Genomic DNA, 22,658 nt, shown 5'->3' with positions numbered 1-22,658 from the left:
TGCTCACTACCAGTGCTGACCACCCCCTGGGACTGTGATTTATTGCCGCGTTGTCCAGGAACCTTGTACCTTCAGATATAATTCAGATCTCAGCAGCTGCAGCTGGACCATATCCCCATGTGCCTTCTTACACTGGTGGAAGGTTCAAGGTCGAGTGCTAGGCCTACATCATGGCCTAGACCAACTTTTGTTAACTTGGCAATACCTGGTTCTAAGAATTGCATGACCCATGGAATGCTCCACGGAGCAAAACTCTGACGGGCACTTGTACTCCTGATGATGGTCTAGGGGATAATTTCAGTTTTTTGAGGAAGGGCAATGAGGTGAAAGGGAGACTCTCTCTAATGGTTCGGTATCCCTGGAATTTGCCTGTGTGTACTATGTGGTGTTTGGGTGTAGCAGAAAAAGCCAGTGGCCTGGCTGGTTCTAACAGAGACTTTTATTGTCATTAGGAACAACTCAGCTAGCCACACCCTGTCATTTACTAAAAGCGGTATCTCAGGGTAATAATTTAAATCAGCTATAAAAGTGAACTGTATACCTGTAGAAACTTCACCAATAGCACCTTCTGTTACACACAGATCTTTATGAGTTTCTGTGGCTCACTGATAATAGGGAACATTTATAGCTGCTGAAAGCCAACCAAGGATAGATTGCCTTCTTTCTTTTAATCAGTTAAGAGGTGGGAGGGGTCAGACAAGAACAGGCAAGGAAGAGAAGAGCAGGGAGAGGGAGGTGGAGCCTTACCTCCACCCCCTCCCCCCATCTGCGTCACATTATCATTCTTGAAAGAGCAGGAAGATGCTAAACCTGCAGGGACAGAGAGATTGGCAGCTGACCAGGGGCTGTGGGATGGTCATGGTGTTTACATATTGCACAAGTGCTATAGTTTTAATTGACAGTATGCCCCACCCCATTCAACAATGTGATGTGACTGCTGCAAACAACTATCTTGATACTTTGAGCCACGCTAATAGAAGTATCACATGTAGAAAGTGGTGGCAGTTTCCTCTCTGTACTCAACGGGACACCCAGTTCCTTCTTGAGCTCTAGACAAGCTGAGATGCTTCACCCAGAGTCCCTCAACATGCGGCGGGTGAGTGGGGTCTTAACCATGTCCTATAAAGAGCAGCCAAAGGCACAGAGAATGCTTGTCCTAAGTACCCGGACTTGGAGTCGGACCCAATTTGCAAATTCCCAGAGGTAGAAACAAAACACAATGAAGGAGGAGATCCTGGGAGCTGGACTTTAGCTCCAGGGTAGGAAGAACTTTTCAACGAGGCTGATCAAAGATAAAATGGCTGCTTTCAAAGGAAGCGAGTTCCTGGTTACTGGAGGTGTTCAGCTCCGATCATTTGGTGGGAGGATGTTGTAAGGGAGACCCAAGCAACTGGAGGGGGTTGGTTAGCCTTTTCTAGTCCCTGGAATCAATGATTCTAATAGGAAAAGATGCTCTGGTGTACCCCGAACTGTACTCTGCTCCTACAGAGACAGGGTTGGACATTCATTCCGCATCAGCCATTGCCGGGCACTATGGAAGGTGAACAGAGGGGTAGAGAGGAGTAATCTGCATATCAGAGCCAGAACAAAGAGGCTGCAGAATTGTTAAGTGTGACACTACCACTAAGTGTTTAAAAACCTCAATCAGGGGAGAACAATGGACTCCTTACGGTTCTTCATTATGGGGACTCTGCCAAGTAACCCCTTTCCTTCCACTGGATAATGGGGAACCAGGATGTCAGCATTCAAGTCTGTGAGTTGTCACAGTTTTACCACTTTCTGGTTCTTGGGGGTCATAGAAGGGGACCCAGAGAGAAGGAGATGAGAAGAGTGCAAAGCAGGAAGGGAAATACACTTCTGGGATTACTACTTCTACCTCTACGCTGACACACTTGGGTGTAATTATTCAACTTTGGGTATAGCATTAACTAGGCTTTTTACAGCATGACCTCCAAACAGGTAATTGACTGATGGATCTACTCTGGGCTGTGCAGGGGGCTAGACACTGGGGAGCCCAAAATGGATACGGCAAGGTCCCTGCCTGGAAGAAGGTGGCAGGAGCGCTTCTCGCCCAGGATTCAGGTCAGATTCCTGGGGCCAAGGGCTTTAATGGAAGAATGTCTGCACGGCGCGCTGTGGGCTGCTCCCCCCATTCACTGCTCCGGGCCAGGCTGGGTTCCTCGGAGAGCCCGCACGTGGCTGCGGTGGAAACGTCACACCAGCACCACCTCCTCGAAAGGTGAATCCGTGAAACTCCTCTGCCCAGGGCCCTACCCTCGAAGCCCAACCTTCTGTCTGCTGAGAGAATGGGGGCTCAGGCTGCAGGTGACCTAGTGCAGGTACGCGCCCAGACCTCCATCCCCGTCTGGCGTGTGCGCGGCGCCGGGGACGAGGCCTGCGCGCCGCCCGGGAGCCAGGCTTGCGAGCGCGCGTGCGCGCGCAGACCCCGCGTGGGGCCGGCTCTGGCGCGCGCACAGGCGGCGGGCGGGAGGGGCCGCGGAGGTCGGAGCGGCGCGGCAGGAGGCTCCGCGGTGGCCACCGGAGACAGGCTCCGGGCGGAGGAGCGCGCCTCTCGGCCTTCCCTCCGCTTCCCCGTGTTCCCAGCCTGCCGCCCGAGAGGACCCTAGGAGGCAGGTGGGGCGGGAGCGCGCGGGGCTCCAGGCCGGGTGGGCGGGGGCGCGGGTGCCCGTGGGTGGTTGGAGGTTCCGCGAGGGGAGGCGCTGGGGGCACTGGGAACCTGCCGGCCGCCTCCATTGGGCGCCGGTGTCGCCGGCGCCCTGAGGCCTCCCTAGGGTGGCGCGGCCCACCGGCGGGGATGTGGATTCTCGTTTCCGTTCCTCACGGACGGTTTAACTTCAGGAGCAGAGGCCCCGCGGTGTGTGGGACCGGCAGGAACCGCGGCGGAGCTCCAACCTTGACCGCCCTGGCGCCCTAGGAGTGCCCCGGGCACATGGGTGTGCTGCGTGCTGTGCTCGTCGTCTTTTTCTTTTTCTTGAAATGGGCCTCTTCAGACCTTCCCTTGCTTATTAAGAAACCTTTTGCCAGTGGAATTTCAAAATTAAACCAAATGACTTTGCTTCCAGTCTTTTGCTAACCCGAGATTCCTGAATCCTAAATTGGGATTGGGAAGTTGGGAGAAACCCTTTCGCTGAGACCTGTCCTAAACAGAGACGCGGTTTAGACCTTACCCTTGTGGATTAGACTGATGGGTTTATAAATCAGCTTTCTTTTAAATTAGATATCAGGTTGTTCCTTCATTCAGAGACTGTACCGGCAATTCGGGTTTAAACTCTGTTTGAGACAAATGTTTTGATATGTATCAGAGGATGATATTCTCATGGGACATTAACTTGCTCTATGCTCCCCTCTAGACCGTGGTTCATATTGTAGCAATGTCATCGTAAATATGCCTTAGGAGTGTTTCAGTCCTCTTCCTAGAAACATCCCCGGAATCCTTTAATTGTAAATACTTCACATTCACGTTGACATTTGCCCTTTAGGAATCATCTGCGCAATTTAAAGTGAGTCGTCTAAATGGCAGATCCCACGGTGCGGGGCACGCAGCCACTAAGGAGGGAAAGGAGAGGATGGAAAATGGCAGAAGTTTAGCTTTCTGCATTTTTATGCTGCACAACCTTCCTGGTTCTATCTTACTTTGCTAACAGAAGTATGCATTTTTAAATGCTTTCATTCAATGTAGACTACCTGGACTGTAAGATTCAATCTTGAAATGTAATGAATATATTTATTTCTGTTTTATAGACGATTTGGCGCAAATAACATATGCGGGATTTCTTTCAGACATTTCGTATCACCAGATACAGTTCCCACCAGCAAGACCTTTTAAAAAAGTGATATTTGCCCTGGCTGGTGTAGCTCAGTAGATTGAGCCTGGGCCTGTGAACCAAAAGGTCGCTGGTTCAATCCCCAGTCAGGCAACATGCCTGGGTTGTGGGCCAGGTGACCAGTAGGGGGCGTACAAGAGACAACCACAGGTTGATGTTTCTCTCCCTCTCTCCTTCCCTTCCCCTCTCTCTAAAGATAAATAAAATCTTTTTAAAAAAGAGGGACACATTCTCATTTTTAAAAAGTGATATTTTTATGGTGTCTTTTATTGCTTGTAATAACTCCAGTTTTTTGAAACATGCTTGTGATCTTTATGTTACAGAATCAACTTCACTCTTTCTCCCTGTTTAAACCTACAAATATCTAGTTACTTTTAGGATTACTGTTCCCTTATTAATTATGTCCAATTAACTATGCTGTAATGGGCTTGCTTAGTTTGTTAGCCTGTATGTGTTTCTTGACATTTTAGGCATCTGTATATTGTTTTCTCACTTGCGCACTGAGCAGCGCAGTTCTCCTTCAGCGATATTCAATAGCGCTTTCCACATGTGGCCTTGAACACTTGTGTGGAGCTAGAGAGATGGAAGCACTGGATTTTTAATTTGATTTAAATAACCACATGTAGCTAGAAGCCACCTGCTTGGGCACTGCAGCTTTAGCGGTTAGTCCCTCAGGAAGTTTCCCCGGGCTCTCTTGAACCCAGCACTTAGCACAAGTATACAGTGATTCCAGCTTTCTTGCAGGAACCCTACACTAGGCTGTATCATCTATTGATACGCCAGGGCGAGGGCTTATCTATTTTCTTTACCTTTGCTATGCCCAGCCTAGGATTTAGTAAGAAACACTTGATTAATGTTTGTTGGATGACTAAATAAACTTCTGGGGGGCATGTATCTTTTATATTCTCTCAAAGGCCTAGAGTGAACTAAGGATCAAGCACTGCAAATCCCTGCATAGTGATTGAACAGATTTCCTATAAATGGATTGTTAGAGATATATTTTAAATGCTTATTTTGGCTGGATTACTTTTTTTGGAATCTCTCTTTTTTTCTAACCTTCTCCTGAGGACATTTTTTCACTGCTTTTAGGGAGCAAGGAAAGGAGGGGGGAAAGGAGAGAGAGAATGAATCATTGATGTGAGAGAGAAACATTGATTGGTTACCTTCTCATATGCGCTCCAACTGAGGTTTGAACCTGCAACCCAAGCATGTGCCCTGACTGGGAATTGAACCTGCAACCTCTCTTTCCTATGGGACGATGTTCCAACCAACTAGGCCACACCCGCCAGAGCTGGACTCTGTTGAAGACTCGTGAGAAAATACTGTACAAAGTTGAATGAAAGGGTCCCATGACTCCAACTTGTATGGACACAGCTTGGGTTTCCTGTTAGTTGAGTAGCTGAAGGATGCTGCCGTTAAACCATATTCTGGAAAAAATCTGAGGGCATCTCTTGGCCTCAGTGAGGCTCCTTGGTGAGGCCCTAACAGCCTTCAACTACTCTGAAGACATTAGTGGGCTTCTCCACCCACCACCATTCTGTGTTAGGGCATGGGCCAGGAATCCTTGACAAGTCATGAGATATTACAGCCATGTTACCACATGCTTTTGCTCAGAGCTGATTTGGGGTGTTGGAGTAGGTTAGGATCCTATATAAATCAAAGTTTTGGGAATTTGAGTCTACTGATTGCATGTTATATAGACAATTAATTAGGGCCAACTTTTTTTTTCTTTTAACTCTTAGGCTTACTTTGTATAATCTGTTAATCACCAGTTACTTGTAGTAGAATTTGAAATGAGTATATGTACTCAATTCAGATTGGTATATCTCTGAGTTTGACCAACATTCCCAGGTGTTGAATCTTTGCATCTAGAAATTGATTTTAGAAAAGGATTCTAAGACTATACAAAACTTTGTAGAGGTGCACAATTTTCTTTGGTGGGACAAAAGGTAGAATGTTGAGTTTTTAATGTAGGAAAGGAAATGAGACTGAGAGAAAAATGCGAGGAAGACAAAATACAAAGAATGTTCAGTACATTGGTGAGGTAATATCATAGCTTCTCTGGGCTCGAAGTAGCTAATATGTAAAATGATGAAGTTGGTTACATTTTGTTGAATGAACCATCTTTCCACCTTGAATCTAGGACTTCAATATTTATTAAGTATGAGTAAGCCACTAATCTAACTCTCGTGGCAAGTGATAGTTGTATAAGATAGTTCTTTAAGAATCTCAACAGTCTACAGGGAAATGAAAGATGCTTTGGGGATCACTTTTTTAAAAAACATATTCGAATGGAAAACCCATTCTTTGAAAGGAGGATTTTGAAACGTGGCTCCTCTTAACTGACTCAGAAAGATAACCACGCAATCACTTTGCTAAAGAATTATGAGTATAAAAAAACATGACAGTCTCAAAGTGTGATTGTAGTCAGGTTAATCTTCCTAGAACACAGCTTGATCATCTAATACCCTCCTCTTAACTAATCAGTGGTTTTCAGTGCTTGTGGAATTAGATGGTTCGGTCTTTGATCAGGTGTTTGAAGTGCTCCTGAGTATAACCCTAAAAAACTTTTACAGCCTTACCTCTTACTGATTTCCTGGACGTAGGGCACATTGCAGCCCACTGTTCCTTTAAAGTGCCTCCCTCTGAATTTCTGCCCCAGTTTCTGCCCAGTCTTCTTCCAAGACCCATCCTCGGTGATGTCTTCTTTGTGGCACCACTTCTGATTCTCAGGAGCTGCCACAGGATATGTTCCTTGTACTTACTTACGCTCTACGGCAAAACCCATTCTGTTTCATCATCAGTAGTAATTAATGCTATCTTAGTCATCCTAATAGGTTGTAAGCACGGACCATCTGTTACTCATTCTTGTATTTTCTGAAACATCTAGAGTAGTGTAGTGCCTCATACAAATAGTTGTTACGTATTTATTTATAACATTTACTTATAATGTTATAAATATTTATGTTATAAATGTTATAAATAACATTTACTAAAAGTTACTTCTCTTCCTTGACTTCTAAGGTAGCTTCATACTCTGCATAGAATGTTTTGTCCAAACTTAACTGCCAGACAGCTAGAGGCGAACGAGTAGAATTCCTGAGTTACTTCCATACTGAGAAGTTACAGTGTTGAAGGAGAGCTGTCTTGGTGGTGTATACTTTTTGGAATTGATAGTATTTAAGGAAGATCACCATGTTGTATGGCGCCAACTCCTTGTTATTTTCCTATTTATGTGGCAAGGTTAATGTCAAAATGCTTCCAAGTATTGGGTGGCAAGTAATTTTAGCATCCATGAAAACTTGAATGCCTTTAATGTAGTAACACTGAATTTGGTTATTTAACATACAATAATATCCATGTCCATATAAACATGCACCTGATGAGAAAAAAGAAAGCATCTTACTCTTTACCAGTGCCTGCTAGGATTCAGAAAGCCTGTAAGTCAAGTTGGAAAGGAACCAGCTGTCTCGGAGAGGTGACTGTTTCCTTAGAGAAGGGTGGTGACCATAAAGGTGATTAACTTAGGTGTGGGGTTGGCTGACCAAGTATGACAGAGTGCACATTGAGGAATATCTAACATGGCATAATCTTCCAGGATAAGCTCGCAGCTACTTTTACTTACTCTATTTTTTTCTACTGAAATAAACTAAAATTATTTTCACTTGATTTCATAATACGGTTTTCTGCTTATATTTAAAAACAGACATAGGGAGTCATAATGGTTCATACTTTGAAGATTTGATGTAAAAGAAATTGAAAGGTTTTTGTCTTCGTAGTTCAGTTTTGCTAACATTTTCTCTGCTTTCCCCGTCATTTCTGATATATGGGCTTGGTGCGACACCAGCCTAATTTAGAGAAAATTTATTCAAAGCGCTCATATTGTTGGGGAAAAAGAGGTAATACCTGTGACATGGTTCAAAAGGCATGGCCTTGCATCTTCTTCTGGGATAGAGTAAACAGACCCTGTGTACTTTTCAGGAGTGGGACCACGTCAGGCTCTTGGATTTGTAGGTGTAATGTGATTTATTTTCGCTAAAGTTTTCGGAGATGTCAGAAATTAATGAGAATGTCCTAAACTGGATTATTTTCCTGTGATGAGCACATGGCATGAGCTATTGGATGACAGATGGTATAACTTGTGCCAAATTCCACGGGAAGTTGAAGATCCATTGACAAGGGATACTATGCCCTTGTTTATTCCTGTGAGTAAAGAGAATATCACCAATTTAGATTAGCTCAACAGTTAAAAAATGTTTTCACCTATTACTGGGAAATAATGTTACACCTGAGCTTTGTCTAGAAAGATGATGCGTGCTGCTGACCCTATAAAAGTAAGGAAGTTTTTGCCGCCTTCCTCTTGAAAAGAGATTCTTGGAGGTTGAAGTTAAAAATGTCAGTATGTTAGATATGAAGAGAATGTAGTCCTTCTGGGATTGAAGGCAATCATTTAGTTGCATACAGATATAATAATTTATGCACTCTGCCCCCCTCTCATTAAAGGTGGCTTTCTAGAAGATGACCATAGAGGACCTTCCAGATTTTCCATTAGAAGAAAATTCTTTGATTGGAAGATACCCATTTTTATTTTCAGGTTCTGACACACCAGTGATCTTTTCCATTTCTGCAGCACCAATGCCTTCCGACTGTGGTATGTTGGCCAGCGGTCATTATTTTCTGTGAACTGGTAACTTGACTTCTGTCTTATGTCCTTGTTACACTTGTAATTTTTCCCAGAACAGTTTGCGGTGGTTTTCATAAAATTGCTAGTTTTCACTTTTCAAAAATACAATTGCTTTTATTGCCTCTTAAACTAAATGTTTTATTTCTGCTATCGGCATTTCTATTATGTAAAAATGTTCATTTTAAGCACCATGTTGGATTTAGAGGATCTTATTTTTAGGATGCAAGGGTGCTGAGGCATCTAGCATTCTTCTGCTGTTGATGTGTTTATTTTGGTTAAATACACTGACTTATTTAAAAAGCCCTATACTAAAAAAATGACCTAAAAGCACCGTCAACTAGCCATCTCCAGGGGCCTTGCCGCCTCTGAGATGCTGGAGTTCTAATCAACACTGTAAATAATGACTTCTGAAATGAACCAAGCTTGGCTGACGATGTAATGACAACTTTCAGTACGCGCGCAAGCCTAATTTGGACCCTGTCTCAGTCATCTCCCATTGTGATAGTCAAGGTAACCACAAAAAAATATAGTAAAACTTTAAAAAAAAACAGAGAGGGTGAGACCTTTACTTGGAATGTGGAATGAGATTGGTTCATACTTAATTGGTTCATTTAAATCTCCTCTGGAAAACATATATTTAGAAGTGTTTGAGTTTTCCTCTACTTAAACTTATTTCCTCCAGACCATATTTTATCAGATAGTTGAGTTTATAAGTCAGCCCGGCTTTAATTCTGGCTCAACCACATTGCATGACCTTGGGCATGTTACTTATTTTCTGTCTGCCCTGCTTTTTTTTTTCAGCAAATGAGTATAATGAGCCTACCTACCTCATAGGGTTGTTATGAGGATGAAGTGAGGTAACATACATAAAGTTTACAGGGTGGGGTAAAAGTAAGTTTATAGTTGTTAGTATGGAAAATAATAATTAATAAGTAATAATACAAGGATAAACTGTTTTACCTACTCACAATTGTAAACCCTACTTTTGCCCTGCCCTGTATGTATATGTGTATATATATATAACAGTCCCTGGCACCTATTAAGCACTTAGTAAGTATAACTTACTATCATTATTATTTAAATGATTCTATTTGCCATTACCTCAATATATAATTACGGAGCATTGTTACATGCTTCAGTATTTATTGGGCTACCTCCACCCACCATTATTCTTGGTTCAAATCTTCCTGCTTATTTCTCTTACAGCCGTTTTCTAGATCTTTGCCGTTCACAGTGTGGTTCTTAGTCTAGTAGCGTTGGCATCACTGGGAACTTGTTAGAAATGCAATCCAAGGCCCCACCTGAGACTTACTGGGTTAGACTCTACACTGTGACAGAAACCCTAGGTGATTCCTGTCTCCATTAATGTTTGAAAAGTTCTGGCACAGGTGGATAATAGAATAGTTTTGTCTGTCCCTTCCTACAAATAAATCCTGGTGAGATTTCGATTAGAATTGAAATTATTTTAAATAGTGTTCTTGGGAAGATTGATAGCTTTCAATATTTTATCTTCCAATGCAGGAACATAATGTGTCTCTCTCATTTAAGTTTCCCTTACCCCTTCAGCTTTGTTTAAATAAGCCTCACAGATTTATGGGCATGTTTGTTACTTTTATTGTTATTGTGTATTGGTTTTTCTTATTGTACTTTGTTTTCTTTAAAAATAGCAAATCATTTACAAATGCAAAAAACAGTGATAGCAAAAATGTATATCATACATTCACCATCAGAATGAACAAATGTTAGTGTTCTGTCATATTTCTTTTAGCTCTTATTTTTTTTAAACTAAATGAAATAAAACTTTAAAGAGAAAGTTGAAATTCCCTGCATTTTACTTTCTGATCCTATTCCCCTTGCTCCCCAGAGGTAACTACTAGCTTATATTTAGTGTGAATATTGCAAAGTGTAATATTATACTTTTACTACTTATATGAGTGTCTATGAACAATATGCAGTATTTTTTGTGTATTTATAATTTTATGTAAATGGTAGATATTGTATATTATTCTGTAACTTAATTTATTGATCAGTGTTTTTTCAGACCTATCTTTATAAGTTTATGACTTAGACATCTAATTCATTTATTTAGTTGTGCACTTATTCTTCATGACATATTTATGTTTTTAGAGGCAAAAATAGTGATAAAACTTGACAAATTTTTTCTGATTTAGAAATAATTTTTGGAACATTCAGGGTTTGAGATAAAGGTTTGTGCACTTCTGTTTTTCATTTATCTGTAACAAAATGTGGTATGATAGATCAAAATTTCATGCTCACAATTCAGGAATATGTCATACTTTTTAGTGATTTTGACTTTGCTTTCAAGAATTGCTTGAGGTAAACCTACTTTTCTAACATCTAAAAGTATTTGTATCATTTACGCCCTGGTCTTATTGTATATTATTTTTGATATAATTATTTACAGCTTTTAATAAATTTAATTTGCACCTTTTTTTATTTCAGAGTTTTCTTTCTTTGATCCTAATGATACATCCTGTCAGGAAATTCTCTTTGATCCCAAAACTTCTGTATCAGAATTATTTGCCATTTTAAGACAATGGGTTCCTCAGGTCCAGCAAAACATCGACATTATTGGAAATGAGGTAAAGAATTACTACGTTTTAAGTTTTGCATTGTTAGGGTTATTAATCACATACATTTCTCCCCCCCCATCTACATGGAAAAATGGTGATAAAGGGGAGACCCTTTAGAGTCTGATGTTCGTGCTTTGTGTTCCCCGGTTTCTCACGGAGCAGGCAGTCAGCACTCTAAATTCTCCATTATTCCCTCATGCCCCGCACTTTCTTACACTTGGAATTCTGACATTATAGATGTTTTGTGAAAGCAGGCATTTTTTCATATTTTCTTTCTTGTACAAATTAATTTTGTAAACTTTAAAAAAATTCATTCATGAGGGTATTTGATTACCATCATACCTTGATTACCATACTATACTTTGGTGTGGTTTGTTAAAGATCTAGGCTTAAATGTAATTTAAAAAATACTTGGTGTTTTGAAGGTGAGATGAAAGAATAACTGGATTCCTTGACCAGCATGTTGTCATATTATAAGAAGAGAGAGCTTATACTTTTTTTTCAAATACAATGACAAGTATTAGAAAGAAAATTTTGCTCACCCTTTGAGAGGGTAAGAACATATTTGGAGTGCTCGATTACCTTAATACTCTTTAAAAATTTCCTTCAGTCTGTTGACAAGTTCAGTTTTCATTGCTGTTGTGTGCATATTTAAAATTTATCATCAAGAGAAGGCAGTTCTATCTATACATTTTTCTGAGAACTAGTTCGGATACGATAGACGAACTTACTTGCCCAGCATTGGTTGGGAACCAGTTGACTTCAGTAGTCCTGTTGTTATTGTGTCTTCCTTGGTTTCCTCAGATTCTTAAGAGAGGTTGCAATGTGAATGACAGAGATGGACTGACAGATATGACTCTTTTACATTATACTTGCAAGTCGGGAGCTCATGGTATTGGTAAGTATGTGGTAAATCTGGGAATGGCGTGGAGCACCTGTATTGGCGTTTGTGAAAGCTCTCTGTGCCAACCGAGGTCCCTGGGGGGCGCCTAGCTCTGATGATAACTTTCCCTGAACAGGCAAGGACTCAGTTAGGTCCTTCCACAAACCTTGTTCCCTTTTCTTCCTTTTCCCAAGATGGTCTTTGTGGCCGCCTGGCACCTCCCACCCTTTCCGTCCAGGCTCAGTTTCCAGGCAACCCAGTCCCTATAGACCACAGTCTCTGGGCCTGTCTAAGGTCTGTTCCTACAAACATGACATATGTTCACATTTTCTAAGCTTGGCATTCTCCTTTGCTTTACTATTGTATAAGCCTCCCTTTACTATTTAACTATTATGGCCATCTCTCCATTTCAGTTGTCTGATACAGTGCTTTTTAAATTATTGATGGTGAAGGATTTTTTTTTTTTTTGCAATCTATCATGGACTGATACTTTTGTAAAATAAAAATAAGATTATAATAGAAAAATGAAATAAAGACATATAAAAAGCAAGCCCAAATATTTTTCAAAAGGCATAAAATGACATTTCAATTAATATATTCATAAGAAATGATTACATAGGGAAAAAGAAAAGAGTTATAAAACGTACAAACAGATTATGGTTTGGAACAGGCAGGGGTCCATGGAGCACTGGTCCAGTGTACTGTTTTCAGGGGCTTTCTAGTATTCCATCCCATGGATGTCTCAGAATTTATTTAATGCATTTCTCATCATTGTACTTTCAGGTTGTTTCACAATTTTTATTCATAAAAAAAGTGCTGTGGTGAAGAGGTTCATAATTACATGTTTATCCATCTCTCTGAATATGTTTATTTTGTTAGAATAAATTCCTCATAAGTGAAATTTCTGAGGTATAAGTGTATATTCAGTATATACTGTTTGCTTTGTCTTTCTAAATGAGGTAGTGGCTAGCCATCCATTGGAACTTATTATGTATTGAAGAAAATAATTTAGAAAACCTTCCTTAGGTGATGTTGATACAGCTGTAAAATTTGCAACTCAACTTATTGATCTGGGAGCAGATGTTAGTTTGCGGAGTCGCTGGACAAATATGAATGCTTTGCATTATGCTGCTTATTTTGATGTCCCTGAGCTTGTAAGAGTGATTTTGAAGACATCTAAACCAAAAGGCAAGTACTATAAGATCGCCATTAGATGTTACTAACTGAACATTTTAATAGTTGCATAAAATGATAATTCAAAGAGGTTTTTCTTTCTAATCCATCTTGTTCCATTGGCTTCCCATCATTTAAATAAATACTTTAAGCTTTCTATATTGAAGAGTAATTACTATCCTTTCACAAAAGACTTAGTACAAAGACATACAAAATAAAAAGTATTTTCTGGGTTTTATATATCTGCAAATTTTCCAGTATAACATGGATTTTATAAAATATAATTGAATTTTTGTACTGTATAATTCTTTGTCTTTGAGTAGCCAGAAACAGAGCAATAAAGCCTTCAGAGCTAAGCACTGAAATCACAGAATATTTATTTTAGGTGGCATTTAGTTCTGTGATTCTATGAAAGGATGACATTTCTTTCTTTGCTTTTTTTCCCTTCCTGTACTGATGTTGCTATCTTAAACTTGAACATCAAAATGTCTAAATTACAGTCCTGGTATTTTGACTTTTTCTCTGGTTCTCTCAGTGGGTCAGTTTTCTTTTGAGAAAACTATGAAAGCGAGTGCAGTGGTTTTACCTGTAAAAGCAGTGTGCTGTGTTTTCCCCATTTTTAGAAGACTTGTATTCAATAGGTAAATTCCCAAGAATGTTTGTTTGTGGCCTCTGTTCTGTCTAAATGTCCATTTTCTCTATAGCCTTTTTGCTTTTTGAATAATGATAGAGGGAAGGCCTTTCGTGATAGTACAGTGTCTTTCATAACTCAGGAGAGTTTGTCCTGAGCACATCTGGGTGGTTTTCAGTTGTCGGTAAGGCACGTGAGGCGGTATAATTAGGTGAAGGTAGCAGAACCAGAGGTATAGTAAATCCCTGTTTTGGGAAACATTCAAAATGGGATTCCCAAATCTGGAGGATTTCCTGTGTCCAAATATAGCATCATGGTGATTTATTGAAAGTATTAAAATGTCCTTAGAATTGCAAGCTTTCTTACATGAAGCCTGTATTCATTTGTTGAATAAAGTATTATGGATGAGTACAATATGGAGGCATTTATATTTTTAATTAGTTTTTATCTTCTTCCTGGTTTGAAACTTCTGTATTGTTTTACCTATGATTTTATTTTGTCAAGGGTCCGATAGTAAATATTTTTGGCTTTTTATGGTTTCTGTTGCAACTACCTGATTCTGCAGTTGTGGCATGAAAGTAGCGGTAGAGAATATGTAAATGAATGTATGTGACTGTGTTCTGATAAAACTCAATTTACAAAAACAGATGGTGAGTTCATTTTGGCCCGTGGACCATTAATTTTTGGTTCTGACCTAAACCTTACTACTTCCTTGTAGTTGTCATGGCAAATATATGAGAGGCTTAGTGAGAGATTGTGTTAAGATCGTTGTCTCTACAAACATGAATTATTGCCATTAATTGCTCTTAAATATAGTTTAGTTTGTGATAGTTGGTAAACCAATGGTAACATTAATCTGTTTTACAATGAAATTTTATTATACTAAAAAAAATAATTAGTTAACCATATTGTGACATGAATATTTTGTTCCATTGTGAAATGTTGCTTCTAGTGGGTTAAATCTTAGAAACTGGCTAATGACGTTCCTCTCTCCAGCCGTCCCCCCAAAACCCGAAACCTGTCTCCTTTTACATTGTCATAGCTAAATTTAAAATTTTAGTTAATATATTTGTGATGTTTGATCGCAGATGTGGATGCCACTTGCAGTGACTTTAATTTTGGAACAGCTCTGCACATTGCTGCATGTAACCTGTGTGCAGGTACCGTGAAATGCCTGTTGGAACTTGGAGCAAATCCCGCATTTAGGGTAAGAGGTTAAATTAAAAGAATTAAAACATCTAACATGATATCTCAGTAAAGAGTTGAATCTAGATGTTGTTATTGAACTCTTATGTAAGTAAATAATTTGTATTTTTGTGTCACATATGGAGAGTTATGATGATAAATTTTATTGCAAATAAATGTAGGGCATAGCAGTAGATTTCAGCCTCCTTACATTGTTAAGCTCTACAAAACTTACTTTCATTCAGCAAAGTAAAATGCTCCTGAAAGTGTTGTCATCTTTGAGTTTAAGGATCTTTCATAGGCCTTTGATATATTTATAAAAGTGAATGGTCAAATACAAATGCATATATTAAAGTTTTGTTCCTGTATTAAATTATATTTTAAATATAATTGGTTTCCTCGTCACCCCCTCCACTTCTTTTGGAAAAATTCTTATTTCAGACAGTTTATTTAAAAATGCATGTTTAAGAATGGAGTAAACTTTTAAAAATCAAATTAAAGGAAAAAGTGTACTTTTTTCATTTAATGTTACTGATTTACAAAGTTACCACATGGGAATGAATTCATAATCATGAAATCCTTTGGTATTTTACTGTTTTCACAAAAGTGGCTCTTGGTGTTCTTTTCCTTCACATTAATGTCAGTAACTTGCTCTGACAGGGATTCTTTTATTTATTCACATGTTTAAATTATAGTTTATCGATTATGCTATTCCAGCCGTCCCAATTCTCCCCCCTTGGCCCCCTTCCTCCTAGTGTCCCCCACTCCCTCAGGCAGTCCCCCCACCATTGTTCCTGTCCATGGGCCATGTGTGTAAGTTCTTTGGCTACTTCATTTCCTATACTGTCTATACTTTACATCCTCATGGCTCTTCTGTAATTACATATTTGTACTTAATGCCCTCACCTCTTCACCCATTCCTCCATGTCCCCCGCCCATCGGGTAGCCATCAACACCCTCTCCGTATCCATGATTCTGTCTCTGTTCTTCTTGTTTGCTTAGTTTGTTTTTTAGACTTAATTGTTGATAGATATATATTTATTGATGTTTTATTGTGCATAGTTTTGATCTTCTTTTTCTTAAATAGGTCCTTTTAACATTTCATATAATAATGGTTTGGTGATGATGAACTCCTTTGTTTTTTCTTGCCTGGGAAGCTCTTTATCTGCCCTTTGATTCTAAATGATGTCTTTGCTGACTAGAGCAATCTTAGTTGTTGGTCTCTGCTTTTCATGACTTTGAATATTTCTTGCTAACCCCTTCTAACCTGCAAAGTTTCTATTGAGAAATCAAAAACTGACACATCAGCTGACAGTTTTATGGAAACTCCCCTGTAGGTAACTACTTTTCTCTTGCTGCTTGCAGGAGTCTCTCTTTATCTTTAACCTTTGGCATTTTCATTATGATGTGTCTCGGAGTGATCCTATTTGTGTGCATCTTGTTTGGGACTCTCTGTACTTCCTGGACTTGCATGTTTATTTCCCTCACCAAATTAGAGAAGTTTTTTTTCCATTATTTTTTCAAATAGATTTCCAATGTCTTTCTCTTTCTTCTTCCTCCTTGAAAAGAGAAAGAGTGAATGCTGGAACTCTTGAAGTTGTCCCATAGGCTGCTTACACTTCCCTTATTTTTTTGGATTCTTTTTCCTTCTTGTTGTTCTGATTGGTTGTTTTTTTCTTCCTTATGTTCCAAATCATTGATTTAATTCTTGACTTCATCCATGGCACTGTTGTTTCCCTCTAAATTGTTCTTTATTTCAGTGAGTATATCCTTGGTTTTGACTGGATCTTTTTTATATTGTTGAAGTTCTCACTAAGTTCCCTGAGCATCTTTATAACCAGTGTCTTTGGACTCTCATCTGATAGATTGCTTATCTCCATTTTGTTTAGTTCTTTTTCTAGAGTTTTGATCTGTTCTTTAATTTGGGCCATGTTTCTTTGTCTCTTCATTTTGGTGGCCTCCCCTGACCCTGACAGGAATTCTTTTTTTAAAAAAAAATTTATTTTTAGAGAGAGGGAGGAGGGAGAAAGAGAGGGAGAGAAACATCAATGTGTGGTTGCCTCTCATGCACCCCATACTGGGGACCTGGCCCGCAACCCAGGCATGTGCCCTGACTAGGAATTGAACTGGCAACTCTTTGGTTTGTAGGCCTGCACTCAATCCACTGAGCCACACCAGCCAGGGCCAGGAATTCTTTACTGGGTCTGTGCCTGCCCTTGAAGGGGTAGGGGTGGGGAATGTTTGAAAAAGGTTCTTCTCTTCCTCTCTTCCTCCCTGGTTTCCTCGTCACCCCCTCCACTTCTTTGCCAATTTTCATTCTGTTTTACTCCATCAGTTAGTTAATTTTTCCCTCCCTCCCTCCCTCCCTCCATCCCTTCCTTCCTTCCTTCTATCCTTATTGTTTATTGGGCACTGGGAGAAAACAATAATAAATAAGGTAAAAGTCTTTGTCTCCAAACAGAAAATGCTCTAGAGTGCAGGATGGACAAGTAAGCAGTCAGTGTTGCTGTAGTGTGTTAAGTCTAGTGTTAGAGGGGCAGGTGGGGCGTGCACAGAGCGCCAGGTAGGAGGGGTGTCTATCCAAGGCTTCCTGGCAAAGGTGGTATTGAGTGCTCAAACATAGCTAAGAATTAACCCCTTATATACAGGAGGGAGGAGAGGTAAGCGTTTGAGGCAGAGACGGCAGCAGGAGCAAAGACTGGGAGATGATGACTCACTTTGGCTGGAATGGGAGGTGATCCCTGTTTGCTTTGCTGATGTTGGCAGCGGCAGGAATGGCACCATGTGTTAGACCTGTGGGGTCAGACTGGACCTTGGTTCATCGACCTCTGTACTTGAGTTCTGGCTGGGAAAGAATTTAGAGCCAAGACTCAAACTGTAAGAAACTTGTTTATTTAGAAAGTCTCAGAGGTAGGAATGAGTGGTAGCAGGAATAGCCTCAGGAAGCAAGTCACAGAGGCTAAAGAAGGGCCCTGGGATCTCAGGAGAGAGACCAGGACAAAGGCAACATGCCTCGGGGAAGAGAAAGGGGACTTGCTCTGTGCTCCTGGCCCTCAGACCTAAGGGCTTTTAAGGAGGGGGTTTTCAGGGGCAGTCCCGGGAGAAGGATTTCTATAGAATACTCTCAATCTTTTCAGGTGTGCCCTTTCAGGGTCTTGGTCTCCACTGACAGGTCAGTGCCATGGCAGGGGGTCATTAGTCGCTGCGGCTGGTCCTGGCATCACTGGCTGGTCTTGATGCTTTACCGGGCCTGGAGCTAAAACACAGCTGTGGTCGACATGTGTTTGTCCCGAGGGCTTAATGCTTAAGGGCTGTTCTCCTGGCTCCCTTCTTCACTCCCCCTCTAAGGGAGTCTGACCCACAGGACTAGCAACATGTCAGGGGAGGAACGGTCAGGGGAGGGTGGGAACCAACAGCATGACCATCGCTGTGAAAGGTCAGGGGGCCAAGCCACATGACCAGCACTATCTAGGGCAGGAAAGGCCACCTGGCAGCAAGGGCCTTGTTTTCCCAGTTTTGCCTGTTGCTAGGCACCCGGGGCTTTCCGCCCTGGTGACCTTCCTACCGGGCCCATCGTCCTTGCTCTGCTCCTGTCTGCCTGCCTGCCTGTCACACTAGTACAGCTGTAAGCAACGCCTCATTAGTGGAGAGAATATTTTGAATTTAGTGAGATGCAGCGAGGTATGTCATTGAGGTATAAATTATCAATTAGGCCAGAAATAATAATGGACTACCATATTTTTAACTTTAGTGCTTAAGAAAAAAATCAGTCAATACAGGGGTCAGCAGTAGCCCTTGGATCATGCGCTGATAACCACTGTTTTAGAAAAAATGGAATCCTGTAATTAATCATGAACAAGCCTTCTTATGTTAGCATGACAATCCTCTTTTTTTTTTTTTTTTTTTTTTTTAGTATTTTTCTTAACAGACGTTTTAGTTGCTAAATTTTATAGGAATTAACACAAGTATGTGACTTAGTCTAGAAAGGTGAGGACTTAACAAAAATATGAAGTAAAGTATGCATTGTAAATATAGCTTACAACTTGCCAGTATAGGTATTTATTTTTAAGATTTTCTAGCTCTCTTTTTTTAAATTAAATTTATTGGGTGACATTGGTTAATAAGAATGTATAGGTGTCAAGTGTGCATTTTTGTGATACATACATAGTCTCCATATTACACTGTGTGCCCACCACCCAAAGTCAAATCTTCTCCTCTCACCATCGGTTGACCCCTTTTACCCTTTACTACTCCCTCACCCCCTTCCCTCAGGCAGCCGCCACACTGCTGTCTGTGAATTGTTGTTTGTTCTGTTTTCTTGTTTGCTCATTTGTTGCTTTCAGTTTTGCATTTCATATGTAAGTGAAAGTATATGGTTCTTAACTTTTTCTGTTTTTATCAAATACGTTAATGCTATACATACCTTCATTACATATATACATGTCTTGTATTTTTTTTTTCTTTGAAATCTGGGATTAAAATAGCCCATAACCATCCCAGAAATGTGATAACATTCCTCCTACCAAATTTTTACTTAAGGACCAAACTGACTTGAATTTTATTTGATTGTATTTATTGTTTTTCCTTACCTGAGAACACGCTTATTGATTTTAGAGAGAGGGAAAGGGAGGGAGAGTGAGAGGGGGAGAAACATCAATATGCGAGGGAAGCCTCGAGACTTGCCTCTTGCTCGCCCCCAACCATGGACCTGGCCCAGAGCCCAGGCATGTGCCCTGACTGGGAATTGAACCTGTGACCTTTCAGTTTATGGGATGATGCTCCAACCAACTGAGAGCCACACTGGCCAGGGCTCTGACTCAAATTTTAAACCAAAAATTGCACTTTTAAACTTATTGCCACCATATGAATCATTTGCAGATAATTATCAGTGGAGAAGAAAAGGGAAAAAGCTTCTCAGCATATTAAAAGGAGATTACAGTCTGGAATCTGGCTCATAAATTCTAAGTTTTTCGGTTAGGGAACATAGAAGAAAGATAAGCTGTTTGAGGCAAGCATAGCATGGAGGGGAGTGCTGTGCGTCTGGTGGGGCGCAGACATGGATTATAATGTCATCTCTGCCAGTAATCGTGTAAATGACTTTGAGCAAGTCATTAATCTCTCTTGGCCTAATTTTCCTCATTGGCCAACTGGATATGTTAGTAATACTTAACTTGATTAGTTGGTGATTGTCTCTCCTACTGTAGATTCTCCTATGATAAATTCTTAACAGGCAAAGATTTTTAGCTGTTTTATACACAAACTTCATCTCGATGTGAGAGCCAAATGAGATAATTTGTATGATAGGGTTTTCATTATATAAACAGCATGGAAATGTCCGTGGGCTGGCAACTGCCCCATTTCATCTTCTTGCAGGATAAGTCCCAGGACACAGTGTCTCCTTCATAGGGAGAACAGAGCTGTTTTCTTGATTCAGAGCCCAAGTTTGAAAAGTGTGGAAGCTACATGTAGCTTCTATTCCTGAAATTGGAGTCACTCCCTGGGTGTGCAGGGGGGGCGAGGTCACAGAGCTGAGGGGGCAGTGTGAAGGAGTGGAGAGGGTCCTGGGGCTGGGGCTGGGAAGCCAGTCAGTCCTGTGACTTCTGTCTCCAAACTGGGCTTCTCTACACCTGTGCAGCCCGGCGTGCTGTGACGCATGGCTTTAGCACTTGCTCTTCCCGGAGCCTGGGATGCTTTTCCTTCCCAGCAACCCGCATGCTCCCCGCACACCCGGGGCCCCTGCGCTTGCGCATCGCAGCACTGAGGCCTTCCTGGGCCACTCTGCGTGAATAGCCACCTCTGTCCCTGTGTCCTCTGTTCCTCTTTCCTGCGCTGCCGCTTTTTCCTATTAATACACCATGTATTTTACTTGTTTGACTGTTGATAGTCTGTCGCTGCCACCAGAATGTGCTCTTTCAGGGCAGGGTTTTTTATTTTCTCCATGTGGTATCTTTAGCACTTAGAATGGTGTCTGGCATATAGTAGATGTTAAATGTTTAAAACAAATAATTTTACATGACTGGGGAGCTCCAAGTAGGCGTGACGTGAAACTTTCTCTTTATTTGCAGAATGACAAAGGAGAGATGCCTGCGGATGTGGTCCCAGACCCGGTGGAAATGCCCTTGGAAATGGCTGATGCCGCGGCCACCGCCAAAGAAATCAAGCAGATGCTGTTAGACGCGGTGCCTCTGTCCTGTGATGTCTCCAAGCCCCTGCTTCCGAATTACGATCCTGTGACTAGCAAGGCAGTGCTTACGTCAGCTGGCCTGAAGCTGGGGGACCGTGTTGTTATTGCAGGACAGAAGGTATAGTAAGGGACTGCAGCGTCTAAAGCTGCGCCTTAGGTCACTGTGTTTGTAGTGTGTGTGCCAAGGGTGCGTTCTGTGTGGTCAGTTTTGAATCTTTAAAAAAAGTTCAGTATATAGGTAGATATTTAATGGAAAATATGAAACAGAAATTCACATTTACCATAAAGTATGGTTTAAGAATATAAACTATTTGAACTTAACAATGAAGACATCTTTGTTTCGAGGGGAAACGAGTGGACTGTGGCAGAGCTTCTGAGTGAACTGAGGGGCTTGGCTGAGCCGGGGGTTTCTCCTTGTGGCCCCCGCTCGCCTCTGCGGTGGGGCTCCCACAGCTACGTGGCAGAAATGAGCAGAGGGAACCTCGCCACTCCTGGGCGCCTGGCTTTGAGATCCCACACACAGCGAAATCTTAGAGAGAATTTTAACCTGATTATAAAGACATATGTGGAAGAGAGGACCCCACCCCCGGCTGCCCCATTGAAGACGCTCCAAAGCCTGCCTTTTTCTGGCGTTCCTTACGGCATTCGCTTGTCACCATTCTCTTTTTTTGATACCTCATGTGGGAGGGGTGTTTTGTTATTTAGGATTTTGGGGTTATGGAGAATGGAACAGGGAATTCCTGCTTGGAAATTGAGTTTCCTAACGTAGTTACATCTAAATATTTGGGTAGGCTTGTAGGGAAGGTGATGCATCCTTCTCAGAAAACACTGAAATTCCAAAGTTTGATTGACTGAGAAAATTGCTTCAAAAAGGATGGCAAGCTACAGACAAACTACTAGTTTGAGAATGGCATTTACTAACTTCCAAAAGAATACATTCATAGGACATTTGTTAGTTTTTCATTGTCCTCTCAGTAGGGCTAAAGTATCAGGAAATTATGAATGCAGAGCATTTTTTTAAACTTGGGATTAATACTCAGCTTCTTTAGTATTCCTGTCCTGTGTCTGAGAACGTACTTTTAGGAGAATTATTCTATTGTTTTCTTTTGGAATAGTTCAAAGCTATACAAAAGTAGAAGCATATAATGAACATGCATATACCAGTCAGCTGGGTTTAACTTTATCATCTTGTTTAATTCTTGTCATATTTATATTTTCTTTCAGTCTATTGCTTGGTTTTTCATTCTCTGAAGAGTATCTTTCAAAGAACAGAAATTTTAAATTTTGAGGAAGTCTATTTCATCAATGTTTTATTTCATGGACTATGTGTTTAGTATATCTAAAAAAATTACTTCTTCCAAGAGTTTATGATTTTAGGTTTTACATTTAATTTTGAGTTAATTTTTATATAAAGTACTGGGTGTAGACAGAGGTCCCTGCCATCCTCCTTCCTTCCCTCCCTCCCTTTCTTTCCTTCTC

The 22,658-nt window shown here is 40.8% G+C and overlaps 1 protein-coding gene across 5 annotated transcripts in view; it reads left to right on the top strand.

Annotated features, from left to right (window-relative positions):
* The first annotated feature begins 2,294 nt into the window (after positions 1–2,294).
* CLIP4 (CAP-Gly domain containing linker protein family member 4) overlaps positions 2,295–22,658 on the top strand; it is a 48,069-nt gene continuing 27,705 nt past the window's right edge. For 2 of the 5 annotated variants that reach the window (XM_054568308.1, XM_054568343.1), the window contains exons 1-7: positions 2,516–2,634; positions 8,349–8,496; positions 10,993–11,132; positions 11,928–12,021; positions 13,033–13,194; positions 14,899–15,017; positions 21,061–21,297. In XM_054568308.1, the coding sequence (XP_054424283.1) occupies positions 8,364–8,496; positions 10,993–11,132; positions 11,928–12,021; positions 13,033–13,194; positions 14,899–15,017; positions 21,061–21,297 (885 nt within the window). In that variant the 5' untranslated portion in view covers positions 2,516–2,634; positions 8,349–8,363. Of the gene's footprint in view, positions 2,340–2,515; positions 2,635–8,348; positions 8,497–10,992; positions 11,133–11,927; positions 12,022–13,032; positions 13,195–14,898; positions 15,018–21,060; positions 21,298–22,658 lie in introns of those variants that run through there. The other 3 variants (XM_054568326.1, XM_054568316.1, XM_054568334.1) reach the window with 3 other exon arrangements.

The sequence above is a fragment of the Pteronotus mesoamericanus genome, unplaced genomic scaffold, assembly GCF_021234165.1.
Source record: "Pteronotus mesoamericanus isolate MK-2021 breed Mesoamerican mustached bat unplaced genomic scaffold, CSHL_Meso_final contig_101, whole genome shotgun sequence".
Lineage (NCBI taxonomy): Eukaryota > Metazoa > Chordata > Mammalia > Chiroptera > Mormoopidae > Pteronotus > Pteronotus mesoamericanus.
This window is presented reverse-complemented; position numbering and strand designations above follow the sequence as displayed.